Source organism: Helianthus annuus, chromosome 5 (assembly GCF_002127325.2).
Source record: "Helianthus annuus cultivar XRQ/B chromosome 5, HanXRQr2.0-SUNRISE, whole genome shotgun sequence".
NCBI lineage: Eukaryota > Viridiplantae > Streptophyta > Magnoliopsida > Asterales > Asteraceae > Helianthus > Helianthus annuus.
Window position 1 is genome coordinate 172,435,600 of NC_035437.2, and position 19,469 is coordinate 172,455,068.

Sequence of the window (19,469 nt, forward strand, 5' to 3'; positions counted from 1 at the left end):
TGGTCAAACAAACATGTTTGTTTGATAATCACATAGTCGGGTCGAATATTGTTGAAAAGATAATAAGCCGAAGGCTTAAAAGTCTCAATTTTATTTAATCCGGATGTCAGATCTTAACTCCATATAATGGAGAATTAAATTACAAACATGTAGGAAGAAACGGTAGGTCAAACGGATAAGCGGTTTGAAAGATACGAAAGATTTCGTGTCAAATTACGGCAAAATGGAAAGGTGGGATGCAGGTGCCACCGTAAATTACGGTGCCACCGTAATTTACGGTGGACCTGAATTGGTTTACGGTGAAACACTCCTGATTTACGATGGAAACAAATCGAAACAAGGACTACCGTAAATTACGGTGTCCACCGTAATTTACGGTGGACCCTGTACAAAATGTATTTTGATCAGTTTTGTTTCCCGGACTTGTTTAGATACGTTTTAAACCCCGTATGACTAAAGCATTTCATGTTTTTATGAAATGTAGGTACTTTGTGGAAGCCGGAAGACGATCAAGCTCAACGAAGAACCGAACACGATACAGTTACATGCTTCCGCACTTCGCCACGTTGTAAATTTTAAACAACGAACTTCGATCACGTTATGTAGAATAAATTATAATTTGTAAAAGTTTTAAATAAACCCGCATTTATATAATAGGTGTGGTCTTAACCACACATCTAATTGTGGTATTTACATATAAAATAACTAGGGTGTTACATTCATCGACCTCCGGTTACCACCATGTGTACGCCATCTTCTTCATACCGATAAACATTTCCGACGACCACCTTCTTCATCGACATAAATCATAGTCTGAGACCATCATCATATCCCATCATTATCTCCTTCTGCCTCCGCCCAGAACAACCATAACCAGATTCACCATCTCCGAATCTCTTCGTCATCTTCTATCGGAGCACCGCCACCGACTTCAGCCGCCATCGATAACCTCACCAGATCTTATATTTCCAGATCTGTAAATGAACATCAGATTTTATAAACCGGAGATCTTTTGTTAACGAACACACATCCCCCGACACTGCAAAACTTCTTCTCGTTCTTCGAGCGATATCAAAAACCGAGCCTTTTAAAGACTTCAATGGCTCTGATACCACTTCTTAGTCCCGAAAAACCCGAGATATCACTCAACGGTTCGATCGAACGCGGAATATAAGATCAAACCGCCAAGAACAAAAAGAAATATTTATTAACGAACTCAGTGCCGCTGCTTAGATCGCACACAGTCTCAAGGACTGTCTGGTACGATCTTCGAGAACCTTGCACACAATCTCTAGGATTGTCAGGTACAAGGTTCTCCTATTTGGGGCTACATGATTACACAAAATGTGGGAGAGCTCTACCACTAACAATCTAATAAGACTATCTATAGGAGCCTCTACCCCATTGGCCCACATGGCCAAGCCCAAGCCCAAGACCTAATCCAAACAAACATATTAGAACATAATAAAGATGAGCATAAAACTTTGACCTATCACCACTCGCCCCTTTTCAATGATCGGGTAAATGGTATAGGACCCAAAGGAACTTTCTTTGTAAACGGGGTTGAGTACGTGTACGAGTACTACCTAGTTGATGGGATTTACCCAGAGTGGGGGGTTTTCGTAAAATCGTTCACAAGACACGGTACCACAGATCCAAAGAGATTAAAGTTTAACAGGGTCCAGATGGCTGCACGTAAGACGTCGAGCGAGCATTCGGTGTTTTGAAGAAAAGGTGGCGAATATTGGCAATGCCTTGTCGATTATGGGACAAGGATCAGACTGGAAACGTGATGTACACATGTATCATTTTTCACAACATGATTTTGGAGGATGAAGGTAGAGCGGTCGTTACCTACTATGATGACGATGACCCCCAACCAGATAACGTAACAGACGAAGATAGAGCGGCAAATGAATTTTTGATAAAGTCAAGGGATATACATCACAACCTTCGATCTGATTTGGTGGATCATGTTTCAACGATTCCTGGGCTCGAAACCGACGAAGACGACGAAGAATGATAATTTTTTATTTTGATAATTGTTTTGTATGTTTATTTTAATAATTATATATATATATATATATATATATATATATTAAAAAAAAACTGATGTGGCTTGGCCACGCCAGCCAAGCCACGTCCACCATACCACATCCAAAGTGGGTTTGAGGCTTGAGTTTTGAAATTGCACGTGTCAACCAAAGCCCCAACCCAAGCCCACCATACCCCACGATCTTAAGTTTCTCTTGTAATTATCATCATTACACTAGTACAAATCGCCCATCAATAACTTGTGGTGTTCGTTATGCTATAGCTACTTTAGACGATATTTACTTGAATCGAACAACCCGAAAATGATTCCCAAACTTTTATTGACATGAAAAGTCAGAATCATAAACTCACACCCACACGCATATTTAAACTATCTTAAAAAATAAAGTCGGAGACACCCCAACTTTCAACCTTTGTCATAAGACTCACAACCACTCCCTTTACTTTGAATTTCCACACCAACACCCTCATCTTTCAAAATTCACCACCACTCCTCTACTTTGCTTTTCCACCATCACCCCCTCTGATTTTACGTATTTATGGATCCACCCCTCTACTTTTACATATTTCCGCCACCACCCCTCTACTTTTACACTTTGCCTTTTTTAGAATTTGCATTTTTACCCTTTGCAATATTAGGCCATTTTTACACCCGCTCAACTTTAAAAAATTGCAATTGTAACCCCTAGACTGTTACTCCTACTTTTGCAAATGCCATTGCATTGTGTTTTACGAAATGTGTTAGGCGTTGTGTTTTACACTTCGTGTCTACCTTTATGTTCTACACTTTTTTGTAATTGTCTTTTACGCATTGTGCTTTACACTTTTTTGTAGTTGGCTTAGACAACATTGCGTTTTTCGAATTGTGTGCTGTCTTACTACACGTTTCCAACCAACTGGGGTAGCTCAGTTGGCCACCGACACCCATATTCCAACACTTGGATCGTTGGGGTCTCGGGTTCGAGACGTGGCAACCCCACCTCTCTCAAACCCCAAGTGTTGGGAGGGTATTTGCCGCCAAGGATCCTTGTCGGGTGGTGAACTGGGAGGGGGATCCCCTCCGCGGTCAGGGGTACCGTGCACCTACCCTTTTTTTTTACTACACGTTTCCACCTGCCGTGCGCCGTCGCAACGCGTGGCGTGCAAAATACTAGTATATAAATAACAAACAAACAGACAGACAAACATACCCAGTAAAATTCCTACTGGCCTTGAATATATTGCAATAGAGGGTTTGTTTTTTATAAATAAATTTCTTAATTCAAGTTTTATTCTGCAGGCGACAACATCCGATTCACCTGCATACTACAGTTGCAACGATCATTTTACTTCATTTGACCAGAGGCAAGATACATCTCCGAGTCAATCTCCTACTTTCGGTATAACCCTACACGATTCAGAAGGTATATGCAATTATCAAACTAGCTTACTAGCCCGTTGTCACACCATTATCATGGATGAGTTATGGACATATAGAAGTAGGGTAAAGTTCTTGTACAAATAATCTTAACATACAAAACATACAAATTGAAGGAAAACTCAAAATGACAAGGTGGCATTTTTGTAATTATCAATAACTATCAAAGTTACTCTACAAATATACCTAAAAAAAACCTAACCCCCCCCCCCCCCCAAAAAAAAAAAAAAAAAACTAAAATGCTAAAAACTAAACCCCCAAAAATCTAAAAAATAAAAAAAACACACAAATTATTTTATTTTATTATTTTAACATTTTCTATTAAAAAAATCGCTACTTTTATTTATTTATTTATTTTTTTTGCTAACGAAATGTAGCGATTTTTTAATAAAAAATGTTAAAAAAATTTGTGTTTTTAGGTATTTTTGGTTGAGTTCACATTTGTATAGTAACTTTGATAGTTGGTGGTAATTACAAAAATGCCACTTTGTCTTTTTGAGTTTTCCTTCAATTTCTATGTTTAGTATGTTAAGATTATTTGTATTTGATCTTTTGCCTATAGAAGTATACGTAACAAACCAGACCATAAAACAGGCCTAAATCAAACAATGCTTTGTTCTTGTTTAGGTGCTTCTTTAATTATCCGTTATTTGGATAATATTCTTGAGAAGGTTGTGAAGAGAGGTTTCAGTTGCATAGCAAGACCGGTGCTCTCATTGATGGTAAAATTAATCGAACGTATGTTCAGTTTACCGATTGAATATTATTGGAGAAAACAGAACAACGTATATCCAAACAATGCTGTGGAACACAGATATGAGAGCCAAACACATGTCCAAACAGAAGCTGTCAGAGAAAATCAAATACTTCCGTGTGTCGAACGCCTGCAAAAACTCGAAGAAATTCTAGAAGAAATTAAGAAACGGCCTGCTCAAATTCCTGTTGAAAAGGAGCATATGCTGAACAATTCGTTGGACCGGATTAAATCAGTAGAATTTGACCTAAATAAAACTAAGAGGTTATGTTCCTTTTACTGTATCATTATTATTACTATTATTATTTATATTATTTATTATTATTATTATTTTACAGGTATTACATGCTACTGTGGTGAAGCAGCTTGAGATAGCAGCCTTGATGGAGAATTTGCAGCAATCCAAATTCCATGTAAACTACTTTCCCTTGTGTTTGGTAGTAGCGGGTCAAATATAATCACAAAAAATAAAGAGTGAATTTCAAGAATTATCCTTTATCTTTATACCCATTTTCAGGCGCTGTCCTTTATGTTCAATTTTGACGAGTTTTGTCCTTTATGTTTTCATATCATACACGTTTTGTCCTTTAGGCCTAACCCAGTTAGTTTTTTCAGTTAAATTTGGTCATATGTTTTGTACATGAGAGCATTTTTGTCAATTCAAAGGTAAGTTCAACGGCAGATTTACAGCTCAAAGCTTCTGCAACCTTTGAATTGACAAAAATGCCCTCATGTGCAAAGCACATTACCAAATTTAACTGAAAAAACTAACTGAGTTAGGCCTAAAGGACAAAATGTGTATGATATGAAAACATAAAGGACAAAACTCGTCAATTTTGAATATAAAGGACAACGCCTGAAAATATGTATAAAGATAAAGGACAATCCTTGAAATTCACTCAAAAATAAACGATTCAGGAGGTTTTATGTGTATAACTTTACTTCATTCCTTGTGTGAAGTCAAAATGGGTTTAGGTTGAAACGAGTTGAGTCCTGTTGACTTGAAACATAAACTTATATAAATTGTTATTTATTTTTTTTCATTTTATTTTGGGTGCAGAGGCGAAGGATATGCTGAAAGTGAATGTACAGCTTAAATAGGAAGAAGTGATATTAGTAGCACATATATATGGAGAAACTGCATCCATACACAGATTACCCCCCCTTAAATGAGAGGCGAGTATTTAGAACGATCATGTGTTGATTGTCTCCTAACTTTAATTTTAAAAAAGAAAAATGCTTACTTTTGATATCACTTTTTTCTGCTTTTTGTTTTACTCTTTTTTCATCTTTTTTGTGATCGAGATATGATTAAAATTTGAGTTTAAAACGCAAGCTTTTTTTCAGGGTTTTGATGAGTTTTTAGAAATTATGAATAGCGGTGTTTATAAACCGTTAAAATCGGCCAAAGCGCCTAAAATGAAAGCAACTTGGCCTGTTTTGAGTTTCAAACAATTCATGTTTTACTGTTTGCTAGTTTAATGTTGAACTTTTGTTGTTTATATATATATAACTTGAACTTTTGTTGTTTATATACGTAAACATTTTTATCTTTTAAAAATTATAAAACAAAGTAATGATTTTGAAAAAATCTGTTTGGACGGCATATTCCCAAACAATCAAGTATTAAAACGCCAAACCGCCAATGATCTCTGGATCAAGTGGTGGAGAGCTTGCATTTCTCTTGAGAGATGCAGGTTCGACTCCCACTTGGTGCAGAGTGAGGCACTGGTGGGCAATGATAGGAGACCCAGGGAAACCTGGGTTGGATCCTTGAGCCAAACGGGTTTTACCGGTAATTTCACTGTCGTGCCTACGGGCGGGTGGGTTACCGGGTTTTTCCCGGAATTGGTGGTGGACTCGGATTACTCTTGGAGTACTCCGTTTGTCCAGTGGGTGCTCCGAGAGTGCTCGGGATTGAGTTTGTTGGCCGTTCAAAAAAAAAATTAAAACGCCAAACCAGTAAACCATCCGGCTTGATGCACCTGACTTGGCTTGTTTAGTTTGTCACCCCCGATACCTAATTAGAAATTATAGCTATAATTTTGATAAAAATTTGCCTGAGCCATACTCAGTAGAAGCTTATTTCAAACATAGGATATCATAGAATTTTATAAAAACACGTTCAACAACACGCTATTTCCATGGTTTTGTGGTGTGGTAGTATTTCATAAAACACGTCCAAACAACAGTGCAAGAAGTTTGTTTGCTGATGTGGCTTGGTGGGGCGTCACCATAACTTTTGATCCTGTTATTATACTTTTGGGGTGTTCTAAGATCCCTAAAACCTTCCCAAGATCCCTATGACACCCCAAAAAGTGTAGTAACAGGTTCAAAAGTTAGGGATCGGTTAACGACGTGGTGACAGAACACACTAAGTGTTAAGTTGGGGGTGACGTGCGTCAAAGTGATAGTTGGGGGTGGCAACGGCCAAAAGACAATAGTCGAGGGTGATAAAATCTAATAACCCAAACACATAAAAGTTTAAACTTTTTTAACCCATCCTAAAATCCTATTATCTCGTTACTCTTGAACAAAATCGCATAAACATCAAAATAACAAAAAAAAAAAAACAAAAAAACAAAAACAAAAACAAAACATGTACCTGTTAGGGGCAGCCTGAATTAACCAGCTTGCAGCCGGAATTTTGCAGTCGCCGGCCGGAATTATGCTGTCGCTGGGTGCTGAAGTGAGGCAGAGGGAGGGCGGAAGTCGCTGGCAAGTGGCAGCGATTTGGGTTTTTTTTTTTTTTAATTATGTGGACTGGTTTTGTGTAACAAAACTAGTAGTTGGGTTGGGCTTGAATGGTATTAAGTTATTGGGCTTGATGGATTGAATTTAAGTTTTTATTAAAGGGGTTAGTTGGCTAACTTGTTTACATAATTTGATCGGGTTTCAATCCGTGTGCACAAATCTTTTTATATAAATTCCTAACATTTTTCTAAGGGGTGCGGACAAAAATTTTCAAGGGGTGCGGTCGGAATTTTCCAAGGGGTGCAGTCGGAATTTTTCAAGGGGTGCGGACGAAAATTTCCAAGGGGTATGGTCTGGATTTTTCGCGAAAAATACCACTAATTTTTTTTTTCAAGGGGTGCGGCCGCCCACCCACCCCATAACTTGAGTCCGCCCCTGTTTATATTTATTAGTCTAAGGAAATTTATAAAATCTTAAACTTAAAGGTCGGTGAATTTTTCATATATACCCCTCCTTTTTTTTTCATATATGCCCCTCCCTTTTTTTCGGTCTTTACTATCAACTTCTTTTTTGTTTTACACAAGCACTATGCTTTACAGCCGGTTCAAATCTCTAGCTTCCATTTTAAAAACATGTAGTTGAGTCATTTCTTTTTTATTGCTGATAAGTACTAATACTAAACTAACATATGTTAGTTATTTTGATATTTTTCTTATTTTAATTAGCTAACAAGTACTAATACTAAAATAGCATATGTTGGTTATTTTGATATTTTTCTTATTTTAATTAGAGTAAATTACTTTTTAAGTCCCTATGTTTTAATTTTAACCACTTGAATCCAAAATCAAAAAGTTTAACGACCTGAGTCTCTAACCGCTCATTTTATAACGTTTTAAGTCCAATTTTTAACACTTGTATAATATTAAAACAAAAGGTCGGTGGCCACAACCACCGCCTTTGCTTATATATAATTGATTTTTGTGTAAATAAAAACTAAATGGCAATGTGCTTTGGTGGTTTGTGTGTCGCATTATAAAGATGAGGTCAGTAGTTCGATACATGACCCCTTCACTGTTATAAACAGTGTTTTAATTCATGTGATGATACTTTCCTTTAACTATAATCTTTTTCTCGAGATAATACTCATATTTGACTTGCTAAAACTAATTAGTTACACATAATTATAAATAAATTTATTTATTTAATATATCATAAAAATAAAGGTTGGTCTCTACATTTTCTAAATTGAAACCTACACCCCTTATTCTTTAGGTAAGTTACATCATCTTTAACTTGACACTACAATGTCCGACGGATTATTATCCTTTTTTTTATTTATGTCTAACCACATTAATGTCTAAATTACTTTTAAGACTTTACATCGCTATTTAAATTACTTTCACGACTCTACACCGCAACAAACGAAACATACTCTTTTTTATCTATGTCTAATCACGTTAAAGTCACAAAAGTAACGAGGGTAACAAAGTCAAAAACGCGTAATGTCACGTGTAGACACCACACATTAATGTCATCATCGTACACCGTAGCCGCAAATGCCCGCAATGCTTATATAGGTTACACTTAGTTAGATAGGAAACATCGAAACGCCTTATATGGTTAATGCATCGCATAACATGTCACCATCTATAAGCAACTAAGATGCCACCGCCGCAACGCGCGGCTATGGCAACAATCTAGTATTAAGTTAAAGTGTAAAGAAGCCAAGCTATCGACCTCATTTAGCTTAATTAGGTCATCCGTAGTCATAACATGTCACCATCTATAAGCAACTAAGATGCCACCGCCGCAACGCGCGGCTATGGCAACAATCTAGTATTAAGTTAAAGTGTAAAGAAGCCAAGCTATCGACCTCATTTAGCTTAATTAGGTCATCCGTAGTCATAAAGCCTCTTTGTGGGCGTTATGCGACACGTGTCGTGGCACGTCACACAGAGGCTTTATGAAGCGTTATGTTACTAGAGCCCGTAATCATAAAGCCCCTACCTCATCATTACTCAATTAATTAATTTTCAATTTTTTTAATTAATTTCTAACTTTTTAAATTAAAATTAAATAAAAAATTGCCAGATTTTTAATGTTAAAAATAAGAGAAAAACAAGTTTAAAACCAATTTTAGATATTTGAGAAAATACAGGGGCCAAATATGTAAAACTTTAAAAATAAAATAGCCGCCTCCTGTCTTCTTCTCTGTCTTCTTCTCCGGCCGACTTTCCGGCTGAAATTCCGTCTTCTTCTCGGTCTTCTTCTCCGATTTGCAAGGACCAATACTGCCTCCTCTGTCTTCTTCTCCGATTTGCATGGACCAAACATGTATAAACCAAAAACTTTAAACAACCATCCCGCCGTTATGCTGATGGCGTTGGTTCTTTTTTTGTGGCCCAAAACGCCCTCCGTCGTCGTGTTACCGGCGCTATGGGGCAAAAATCCAGCCTTATACCGCCCCACTACAGACAACCGAAGGGTGAAGGGGTGCATCATAATTAAGATCTAACCCAATTAGGCTTTTGGTGACGTGGACGCTGATGTGGCATAGACATTTGTTATCTGATGTGGTGGCTGCTTATGTGGCACCACCTCACCCCACCACCACCACCATCAGCCGCCACCATCTCCACCGCCATCAGCCTCCACCACCACCGTCATCAGCCTCCACCACTACCACCTTCAACTGCCACACCCACATCCATTGCCATCAGCCATCACAACCATCAACTGCCACCTCCACCACCATTAGCCACAACCACGCCGTCCACCCACATTCCATCGATTTGTCCGAGCTCAAATACACTACCATCCGAATCGAGACTTGATGCTCACCGCAGGCCTCATCGTCGTCTGGGTCGTCACCATATGGTGGTGCTGATGGAGGAGGTGAGATGGTGATGATGGCGATGGTGGTAGGTGGCGGCGAGTGGTGGTAGTGGTGGTGGGGGTGAGGTGGTAGCGAGTGGTGGTGATGGCTGATGGCTTATGGCACTGGTGGTGGTGGTAAGGTGGTGATAATACTGCCACATAAGCAACCACTTGATCTGATATATATGTTTGTGCCACATCAACGTCCACATCAACAAAAATTAACTGAGTTAGAACTCAGTTAAAAAATGTCCGTTGGTAGCCTATAACGTAAGACCACCCGTGAGAATTTTTAAATTGGGACGCTGTTAGCTAACATACAACACTTTGAATAATTAAAATATATAATTCCTTTCACATATAGGGTAGGGATATGGTAAAAAGTGTCTAAAATGTAAGAAGGGTAAGAAGTGTTTTAAACCATTGGATATTTGATCTAATGGTTGAGATCAATAGGGTATAAAAATGTAAATTGTGTTTTAATTAGAGGGACCTTATGTAAAATTGAAGGGCAATAGTGTCTTTTTCAATGTTTAAAATATGGTAACCGTATCCTACACAACCAAAAACACCTACATTCACTCCTTTTTCCTTAAAAATCGGAATTAATATCTAAATTGGAAGCCTCTGTGTTTTATATAAGATTCAAGGCGTGGTGTTTTACGTTTAGAAGAACTGTAATCAGATTCATGGCGTGATATTTTAAAACATCTGGATAAGTTGACTATGATTCAAGTCATGGTGTTTTATCTGGAATCCAGAAAACACCATGACTTGAATCATAGTGTTTTATCTGGAGACATTGTTCAATACAAAACATGACTATGATTCAATACAAAACATTCCCAGATTTTAAAACACCATGACTATGATTCAAGTCATGGTGTTTTATCTGGACAATCAATACAAAACATTCCCAAATTTTAAAACACCAACACCATGACTTGAATCATAGTCAATGTCTCCAGATGTTTAAAACACCACGCCATGAACAATGTCTCCAGATAAAACACCATGACTTGAATCATAGTCAATGTCTCCAGATTTTTAAAACACCACGCCATAAACAATGTATCCAGATGTTTAAAACACCACGCCATGAACGATGTATGATTAAAAGATGTTGCGATTAAAAGATGATGAAGAATATAAAACAATCAGATGTATAATGTTTCCTAAAATTTGTCCTAATTCAAAATTCGATTCAAATCCTAAAAAAACTAATCGCCAGTTTTTTTTTTGGCAGTTATTCTTGGAAATCAATTAAATGATAAAAATGTCAAATTACTAATATACCCTTTTAAATTAATTACGATAAAGGACACTTGTCATTCCCAAATTATTTCTCACATTCTCACACAAGTCTCACTTTTTACAGAATCCTCTACCTTCACATATATATATATATATATATATATATATATATATATAGTGTGAGGTTCATTGGGGAACACTTAAAAAGTGGGGAACAGCGGGGAACCGACTCAAACGAACTCCGATTGGACTCATTTCAGTTGCGTTGGAACCGGCTCGTCGAACCCTAACTAGGATCTTTTAACCCTGAACCCTAAATCATAACCCCTAAACCCTAAATATATTAGGGTTTGGCTTTTAGGGTTTTTCTTTAGGGTTTAGCTTTAGGGTTTAGCTTTAGGGTTTAGATTTAGTGTTTAGGGTTTAGCTTTAGGGTTTAGGGTTTAGCTTTAGGGTTTAGCTTTAGGGTTTAGCTTAGGGTTTAGCCTTTAGGGTTTAGTTTTTAGGGTTTATAGTTTAGATTGTACGGTTTATCTTAGGTTTTAGCCTTATTTTTTAGCTTTAGGGTTTAGAGTTTAGGAGTTAGGATTTAGGGTTTAGGGTTAAAAGATCTTAGTTAGGGTTCGACGAGCCGGTTCCAACGCCGCTGGAATGAGTCCAATCGGAGTTCGTTTGAGCCGGTTCCCCGCTGTTCCCCAATTTTTAAGTGTTCCCAATGAACCTTCCCCTATATATATATATATCACGCTAAAAAAATCTAAACCAAAATGCATATTTTTTTATATAATAAAATAAGGGAGGTGAAGGAACGGTTGTTGGTGTGGTGGGGGTGGAGGGTTATATTCAGGCGGGTTTGGTGAATGGTAGATAAACAAATCATGAATGAAGGTCACGTCCCTTTCCTCCCCTCCCTCCTCCTCAATCCCCCTTTTCTTTTATGTCGGGTTCCCCAACCACTTTTCTTTTAATATACATACATACATATATTCTGTCTCTATATGTTTTCAGATTACTTCTGCTGCTCATCATAATTATATTCATATTTCTCACGCAGATACCTTAATTCCGTTTATGCAGACTCTCATCAACGCTTTCATCCTCCAATTTCACCAAGGTTCGTCTTCTTTCACCTTTATTTCTCGCATGTTTTGCATCATCATCCTTCATTTGTGCTGAAATTTGCTGTAATTATCTGTTATCACATGAATATATTGATATATGTACGTATAGGTTCTGAAATTAGGGTTTCCTCGACGTCTAATCTTTTAAAAATCATAATTCGAGTTGACAGGCTCAAATCGCTTGCTTTTGCTGTAATTTTCTGTTGAATTTGAGATTGTTTGTTTGAAACTGGTTGTTGTTGATGGATCAAAATTACTAGTTTACCCCTAGGGTTTTGAACTTTTGATTATGTGTTGAAATGATGAATTTGAGATTGTTTGTTTGAAGCTGATTGTTGTTGATGGATTTGAAATTACAAGTTTACCCCTAGGGTTTGATTATGTGTTAATATAAGAGATTCTGAATTTGTGTTGTTGTTGTTGTGTAGATTATGTCAAATTACCAGGTAGATGATGAATATATGGCTGATGAATATGAAATGGAAGATATAGATGATGATGATGATAACATGGATTATGAGCTTCATGGCAGAGGCGCTGGCTCGGACTCTGATGTCGATGAATACGATTACATGGTTTGTTTCAAGTCCTTGAGTTAAATGCCATTTTAGTCCCTGTGGTTTGGGCCATTTTGCCAGTTTAGTCCAAAGGTTTCATTTTTAACCTGTGGGTCCAAAAAGGTTTCACAGTTGCCATTTTAGTCCACCGGGTTAACTTCATCCATTTTTTCTGTTAACGAGAAGGCCAATTCGGTCATTTTATATGGCTGAATTGCCCTTTTAGTTAACAGAATTACGTACAAAATGACCGAATTGGCCTTCTCGTTAACAGAAAAAATGGATGAAGTTAACCCAGTGGACTAAAATGGCAATTGTGAAACCTTTTTGGACCCACAGGTTAAAAATGAAACCTTTGGACTAAACTGGCAAAATGGCCCAAACTACAGGGACTAAAACGGCATTTAACTCTAAGTCCTTTTATTGAAGTTTTGTTAATGATTTGAAGTTGAGATACAATAAGCGGAATATGCCGCCTAATGGCTATTACGGTAACCAAGTGTTTCAGTGTTCCACTAAAGTCAGTCAAACTTTTTTCTAACCACGAAAACTATTCAAGTTTTGATATCGTTCCATTGTCATTTATTTTAAAAATGTTAAAGTTATGTGACCTAAATTGAACAAATACGCCTGGTTTAAAAAAGTGCACATGAGGCGCGACTTCTTGGCCAAAAAGTGACCCTGAGGCGCGCGCCTCATGTATTTCCCATATTTTTGTGCAGCAAATTGTTGTACAACATTCTTTTCAAGTTGTATATGTATGTAATTTCCATATTAAAACATATATAAAGCTCACTTTTCTCAAAATACTGGGTAAATGATGCTAGAAACCTATAGGAAATATATAAATTTTCAATTATTATTTGCGCCTCGGGTAAAAAATACGGTGCGCTTTTGCGCTTCGCGTCTCGGTTTTAGACCTTGTCGCTTTTGTGCGCTTCTCGCTTTTTAAAACCAAGCAAATAAGAAACTTGGTTAATATATAGTGATTATTTTTTTTCAAGTTTAACATGAAGTAGGAGGTAACTGCGAAGAAAGTACGTTAATCAATAATCAAGTTTCACAATTGTGCCATTTAGGTCATTCAATTTAAATAATAATGGAACAATATTTAAACATGAGTAGTTTTCTAGTTAGAAAAAAGTTTGAATGGCTTTATTATTAAACAGTGAAGAAACTTGGTTACTATTTGTGATTTTATTCCAGATCTTTATTATACCGACTAATAACTTCGACTATACTCTAGAGTAATAAGCTGCAAGATACTTCCGCTGCTCAAGCAAGAAGAGGCAAGGACATTCAAGGTATTCAATGGGAACGGCTCAGCATCACTAGGGAAAAATATCGGCAAACTAGACTAGAACAGTACAAGAATTACGAAAATATCCCTCACTCTGGAGAGGGTTCAGAGAAGGTTAGTTATTTGTAATCAGTTATTTGCTTTAAGTTATCTGTATCTATTATGGTTATCAGCCGTATTGAACATAGTTATATTGAACAGGCATGCAAAGTTACGAACAAAACGGGCTTGTTTTATGACTTTAGACAGAATTCAAGATCTGCTAGATCAACGATTCTTCATTTTCAGGTTTGATTTTTGCATGTTTTACACATACTTAGGTTTATATCATTATACGTGTCATTTGTTATCGACTGTTTGATAATTGTGTTTCTTGATTTAGTTGAGAAACCTAGTATGGGCTACATCAAAACATGATGTCTACTTAATGTCACATTTCTCTGTCTTCCATTGGTCTTCCTTAAAAAGCGTCAAGACTGAAGTCCTTAACGTCTCAGGACACGTGGCACCATGTGAGGTGAGTGTTTCAAGCTTTTTCTTCTTTTTTGTAACGTCTTCATGTCATTTGAATATTAACAGATCGCGTTAAAAAATTTGGTATGCAGAAGCACCCTGGAAGTCTGCTAGAGGGATTTACTCAGACGCAAGTTAGCACAATGGCAATAAAAGATAATTTGCTTGTTGCTGGTGGATTTCAAGGAGAACTTATATGCAAGGTAATATTTTCGTAATTATGATTTTATAAAATTTTGTAGTCGTATGCTTGGTTTCTTATATTATATAGAGAGATCCTTTTTGGAAAAAAAAACACCAATCTCTTGATGTTCAGCGTTTACTTATTCTTCATAGAGTAAAGTAAACAGATGGTCCCTCTCGTTTACTAAAAAAATTGATTTGGTCCCTAGCTTTCCAAAAGTACGCAGATGGTCCATGTGGTTTGCACTTTGTAACACATTTAGTCCCCAACCAACAAATCTGAAGGTTTTAGCATGTTCAGGTTAGGGTTAGGGATTGGGACTAAATGCATTACGAAGTGCAAACCACAGGGACCATCTTTGTACTTTTGGAAAAAGTTACTAAATGTGTTACAAAATGCAAACCACAGGGACCATCTGTGTATTTTTGGAAAGCTTGGGACCAAATCCAAAAGTTTGGTAAACCACGGGGTTCTTTATATGTTATATTGAGGTGATTGAAACATGATTTTTTTTTTTTTTTGTTATTAAGTGCAGTATTTAGATAGACCTGGAGTTTGCTACTGCTCTAGGACAACTTACGATGAAAATGCTATTACTAATGCTCTTGACATTTATACTACTCCAAGGTATCTGGTTCTGGTTTCTTGAGGTGAAATTAAGTTTATGATTGTAAACTGTCTTTAATAAATGCCATTTTCGTCCCTGAGGTTTAGCCAGTTTTGCGACTTACGTCCAAAGGTTTCTTTTTTCGCATCTGGATCCAAAAGGTGCGAAAAAACAAACCTTTGGATGAAAGTCGCAAAACTGGCCAAACCTCAGGGACGAAAATGGCATTTTTGATTTTACTCTGTATTTTTTTGTTTTATTTTTTAATTGTTGTGGTGCAGTGGTGCAATGCATTTCACAGCTTCAAACAATGATTGCGGCGTCAGAGAATTCGATATGGAAAATTTTCAAATGACTAAGCACTTCCGTTTTCCTTGGCCAGTAAACGTACTCTCTCTCTCTCTCTCTTTCTCACACACACACACACACACACACGCACACAGACACATTCACATATACACGTAATGTAACTTGATTTATTGTTTACATATGCAGCATACTTCTATTAGCCCCGATGGTAAGCTTCTTATTGTCGTGGGAGATAACCCGGTGGGACTGTTGGTGGACTCTCGTTCAGGAAAGGTAAATTATATTTACCGTTTGATAACTTTTACTATGATGACTTGTAAATAAATTCTGCAACAAAAACCATTAGACATCAAAATATTTGATAAAAACCTTCCAACTTCAAAAGATTTTGATTTAATAGGTTATCAAGTCATAGAAAGTGACGTGCCAATAACTCTGATTAAAATTTAGATTAAAATGCCATTTTCGTCCCTGAGGTTTGGCCAATTTTGCGACTTTCGTCCAAAGATTTGTTTTTTCGCATATGGATCCAAAAGGTTTGAAATCTTGCCATTTTCATCCGGCTCGTTAACTCCATCCATTTTTTCTTCGTTAAGTCAGGGGTATTTACGTCTTTTTGTTAACTTAAAGGGCAATTCGGTGTTTTACACGTTATGTAAAAAGACCGAATACCCCAGAAAAGGACTGAAGTGCCCTTTAAGTTAACAATAAAGACGGAAATACCCCTGACTTAACAGAGAAAATTGGATGGAGTTAACGAGCCGGTGAAAATGACAAGATTTCAAATCTTTTGGATCTAGATGCGAAAAACAAACTTTTGGACGAAAGTCGCAAAACTGGCCAAACCTCAGCGACGAAAATGGCATATTACTCTAAAATTTACGATGAAACATTTTGAATCGGGGGTTGCTTTTTACGGGTGGAAATCTTTTTCACCCTTTTTCTAAAATATAAGTTATGAACTTTGCGGAATGTTTGCAGACAGTCGCGTCATTATTCGGACACTTGGATTTCTCATTTGCATCAGCATGGCATCCCGATGGTCAAACTTTCGCAACAGGGAACCAAGACAAAACCTGCAGAGTTTGGGACATACGAAACCTGTCAAAATCAGTAACAGCTCTCAAGGGAAACATAGGAGCCATTAGATCTATCCGTTACTCATCCGACGGTCGGTTCATGGCCATGGCTGAACCGGCTGACTTTGTACATGTGTTTGATGTTAATAGTGGTTATGAAAAGGAGCAAGAAATCGATTTCTTTGGTGAGATATCGGGTACGTCTTTTAGTCCTGATACAGAATCGCTTTTTATTGGTGTTTGGGACCGTACGTATGGCAGCCTACTGGAGTTGGGACGGAGGCGCAAACATTTTTACTTGGATTCTCTAATTTGACATGGTTTTCGATTATACCATAGAAGTTGTGTAACATATGTAGAATGGAAAGATGTACAGAAGCTAGCAAAGAAACTGGCCATGAAATCATTGTTAGGGGTTATATGTTACAACACATTTACATGGTCGGGCTCTTTCATACGAGAATTTCATAATATGTCGCTCGTTCTGATAATACCATCAATCTATCGCGCTAACTGTGGAGTTTATGTTTAAACCCAATGCCGCTCTTGTATTTTAGCGAGATATGTGATAGTGTGCTTAGGCAGGGGTAATTTTGTGGCACCCTTATTATACTCATTAGTCATCAAACAAAGTTGTGACCAAGTGGTGAAAACGGACAGTGCTATGGTCTTGTCGGAGGCGTTACAATATTGTTGTTGAGCAACTCGGGTGCCACTCGCAGTCCTGTGACAAACCTCGTCAAGTCCCAATTATACGGCTTTTTTAATCTTTTCTAATGTATTTTTTTTTAATAAAAGAATAGGGGTAACTTTAATAGAACAGTGACCAAGTTTCTCAAGTGTTTCATTAAAGTCAACATTTTTTTGTCACTCAACTTTATTTCATTCCTATGCATAGGGATGCAGACGAACCAAACGAACACAAACAAGACCATGTTCGTGTTCGTTTGTTAAGAAATATATGTGTTCATGAAGTGTTCATGAACACTTACCGGACGAGATATTAGTTCGTGTTCGTTTGAGAAGGAAATGAACTTTTTCGTGTTCGTTTGTGTTTGTTAATTTTAGGCAACGAACGAAAATGAACGTTGATGAACACAAATGGAAACAAACAAACACAAACAAGAGTTTATGAGCTGAAGATATAATACACTGACAATTATTACATATTTTATTTGTAAAAATTTTAAATTATTTAATTTAAATAAAATATAAAAACTAAGAAAAAATAATGAACTATCGAACACGTTAGCAAACGTTCACGAACATAAATGAGCGAACGTGACCTCTGTTTATGTTTGTTCATTTAACTAAACAAACGGAATTTCTTGTTCGTGTTAATTTGTTTAATAAAGGAACGAACACGAACGAACTTTCTGCCGAACGGTTCACAAACTGTTCGCCGAACGTTTGGTTCGTTTGCAGCCCTACTTATGTAATTATTTTATATATATGTGTTAAAACAAATTCAGAATTAAGTGAGTCAAATGGAACATATATGAAATCCAGATAATTTAATAATTATTATTTTTCCAATATGACTTGTATCTAAAAGTTATGAAGCTTCATTATACTTGCAAGTTGCAACCATCTGAAAAATGATTATGAGTGTAAGTAAGATTCATGTATGTTTCTTTTCTCACTTAAACTAAAAAAATACTAAAATTCTATAAAAATTTACATAAAATTGGAACACCGATGAAAGTTAATACCATTTAGATGAAAGTGAATTCACTACACACTTGAGAAAACTTGATTGTGTGATAATTTCAATAAAAGAAAATAATTACAAATGCAAATAAAAATACTGTTTTTTTTTATTCTTCCTTATCTCCTGTATATAAATAAAAGAATTATTACCTAGAAATGGAGAAAATGGAAAAAATTAAAGGGAATTGAACCCTACGTGAATCGAACACGCAACCTTCTGATCTGGAGTCAGACGCGCTACCATTGCGCCAAGGATCCTTGCTGATAACTTTCCATTATTTATATAATTTATACACAACCTTTATCTACAAAACTAGATTCTGATCCAAAAACATCCAATAAAACATCACCACATAATCACCCAAAAATCCTTCCCACATCATTTCCCTCCTCACAATAATATTATTCTCCTCCAATACATCATCCCCTCAAACCTCATCTTCATCTTCATTCTTGAACAAGTTCACCACTATGGCCTCCACCTTGTTATCTGCACCAACTTTCCAAGGTCTAAGGCCACTTAACAAGCCCACCAAGCCCACCTTGACCATATCCCCAAAGAGAAACTTCAACTGCAAGATCATCAAGTCAGAGCTCAACACTTCTTTGGTGATCAGTTTGAGCACCGGTTTATCGCTCTTTTTGGGACGGTTTGTGTTTTTTAATTTTCAAAGGGAGAATGTGGCTAAGCAAGGATTGCCTGAGCAAAATGGTGTCACTCATTTTGAGGCTGGAGATACAAGGGCTAAGGAGTATGTTAGTCTTTTGAAGTCGAATGATCCGGTCGGGTTTAATATTGTTGATGTTCTTGCATGGGGTTCCATTGGACATATTGTGGCTTACTATATTTTGGCTACCTCTAGCAATGGTTATGATCCTAACTTTTTTAATTAAGTTTGGTTATGTGGTTTTGGATTTGATGTATATTGGACCATATATATGTTTTTGACATTATGTGTTTATGGTTATGAAATATATCTTATATGATTTCTAATGAGATTTGCCAATATTAATGAAAGTGTGAAATATCAATAAACT

The 19,469-nt window shown here is 36.8% G+C and overlaps 3 protein-coding genes and 1 non-coding gene across 9 annotated transcripts in view; 3 read left to right on the forward strand and 1 right to left on the reverse strand.

The window, feature by feature from the left end:
• The window catches only part of LOC110942168 (phosphatidylinositol/phosphatidylcholine transfer protein SFH13), a 41,130-nt gene extending 35,636 nt beyond the window's left edge, over window positions 1–5,494 (forward strand). Inside the window, exons 12-15 of the mRNA XM_022183908.2 lie at window positions 3,335–3,458; window positions 4,100–4,491; window positions 4,565–4,639; window positions 5,287–5,494. Coding sequence (XP_022039600.1) covers window positions 3,335–3,458; window positions 4,100–4,491; window positions 4,565–4,639; window positions 5,287–5,304 — 609 coding nt within the window. The 3' untranslated portion in view covers window positions 5,305–5,494. The remainder of the gene's footprint in view (window positions 1–3,334; window positions 3,459–4,099; window positions 4,492–4,564; window positions 4,640–5,286) is intronic.
• Window positions 5,495–11,860: 6,366 nt separating this feature from the next.
• On the forward strand, window positions 11,861–17,234 carry LOC110942166 (uncharacterized WD repeat-containing protein C2A9.03). 6 transcript variants are annotated; one of them, XM_035990420.1, is made up of 12 exons: window positions 11,873–11,939; window positions 12,129–12,165; window positions 12,601–12,618; window positions 12,705–12,747; window positions 13,976–14,143; window positions 14,231–14,317; window positions 14,412–14,546; window positions 14,635–14,745; window positions 15,262–15,353; window positions 15,615–15,720; window positions 15,829–15,915; window positions 16,624–17,234. In XM_035990420.1, the coding sequence occupies exons 1-12, from the start codon at window positions 11,912–11,914 to the stop codon at window positions 17,035–17,037; spliced, it is 1,326 nt and encodes a 441-aa protein (XP_035846313.1). In that variant the 5' UTR covers window positions 11,873–11,911; the 3' UTR covers window positions 17,038–17,234. The 6 variants fall into 6 exon arrangements, with proteins under 6 accessions (XP_022039597.1, XP_035846313.1, XP_035846311.1 ...); XM_022183905.2 differs by having other exon boundaries at window positions 11,861–11,939; window positions 12,601–12,747; XM_035990418.1 differs by having other exon boundaries at window positions 11,875–11,939; window positions 12,106–12,165; window positions 12,601–12,747.
• Window positions 17,235–18,617: 1,383 nt separating this feature from the next.
• On the reverse strand, window positions 18,618–18,689 carry TRNAW-CCA. The gene has a single exon. It is a non-coding gene; the product is annotated as a tRNA-Trp (tRNA).
• A 94-nt stretch (window positions 18,690–18,783) lies between these two features.
• On the forward strand, window positions 18,784–19,440 carry LOC110942165 (photosystem I reaction center subunit V, chloroplastic). Its single transcript, XM_022183904.2, has one exon. It carries the CDS (start codon window positions 18,903–18,905, stop codon window positions 19,323–19,325), a length of 423 nt encoding a protein of 140 aa, XP_022039596.1. The 5' UTR covers window positions 18,784–18,902; the 3' UTR covers window positions 19,326–19,440.
• Window positions 19,441–19,469: the final 29 nt, after the last annotated feature.

What these genes read in the sequence shown, in the direction of transcription:
- LOC110942166 (XM_022183905.2), top strand. Translation starts at nt 12,604, where the DNA reads ATGTCAAATTACCAGGTAGATGATGAATATATGGCTGATGAATATGAA. An exon ending in CAACGATTCTTCATTTTCAG is followed by an intron (nt 14,318 to 14,411) that starts GTTTGATTTTTG and finishes TTCTTGATTTAG; the next exon opens with TTGAGAAACCTAGTATGGGC. An exon ending in TGGACTCTCGTTCAGGAAAG is followed by an intron (nt 15,916 to 16,623) that starts GTAAATTATATT and finishes GAATGTTTGCAG; the next exon opens with ACAGTCGCGTCATTATTCGG.
- LOC110942165 (XM_022183904.2), top strand. Translation starts at nt 18,903, where the DNA reads ATGGCCTCCACCTTGTTATCTGCACCAACTTTCCAAGGTCTAAGGCCA.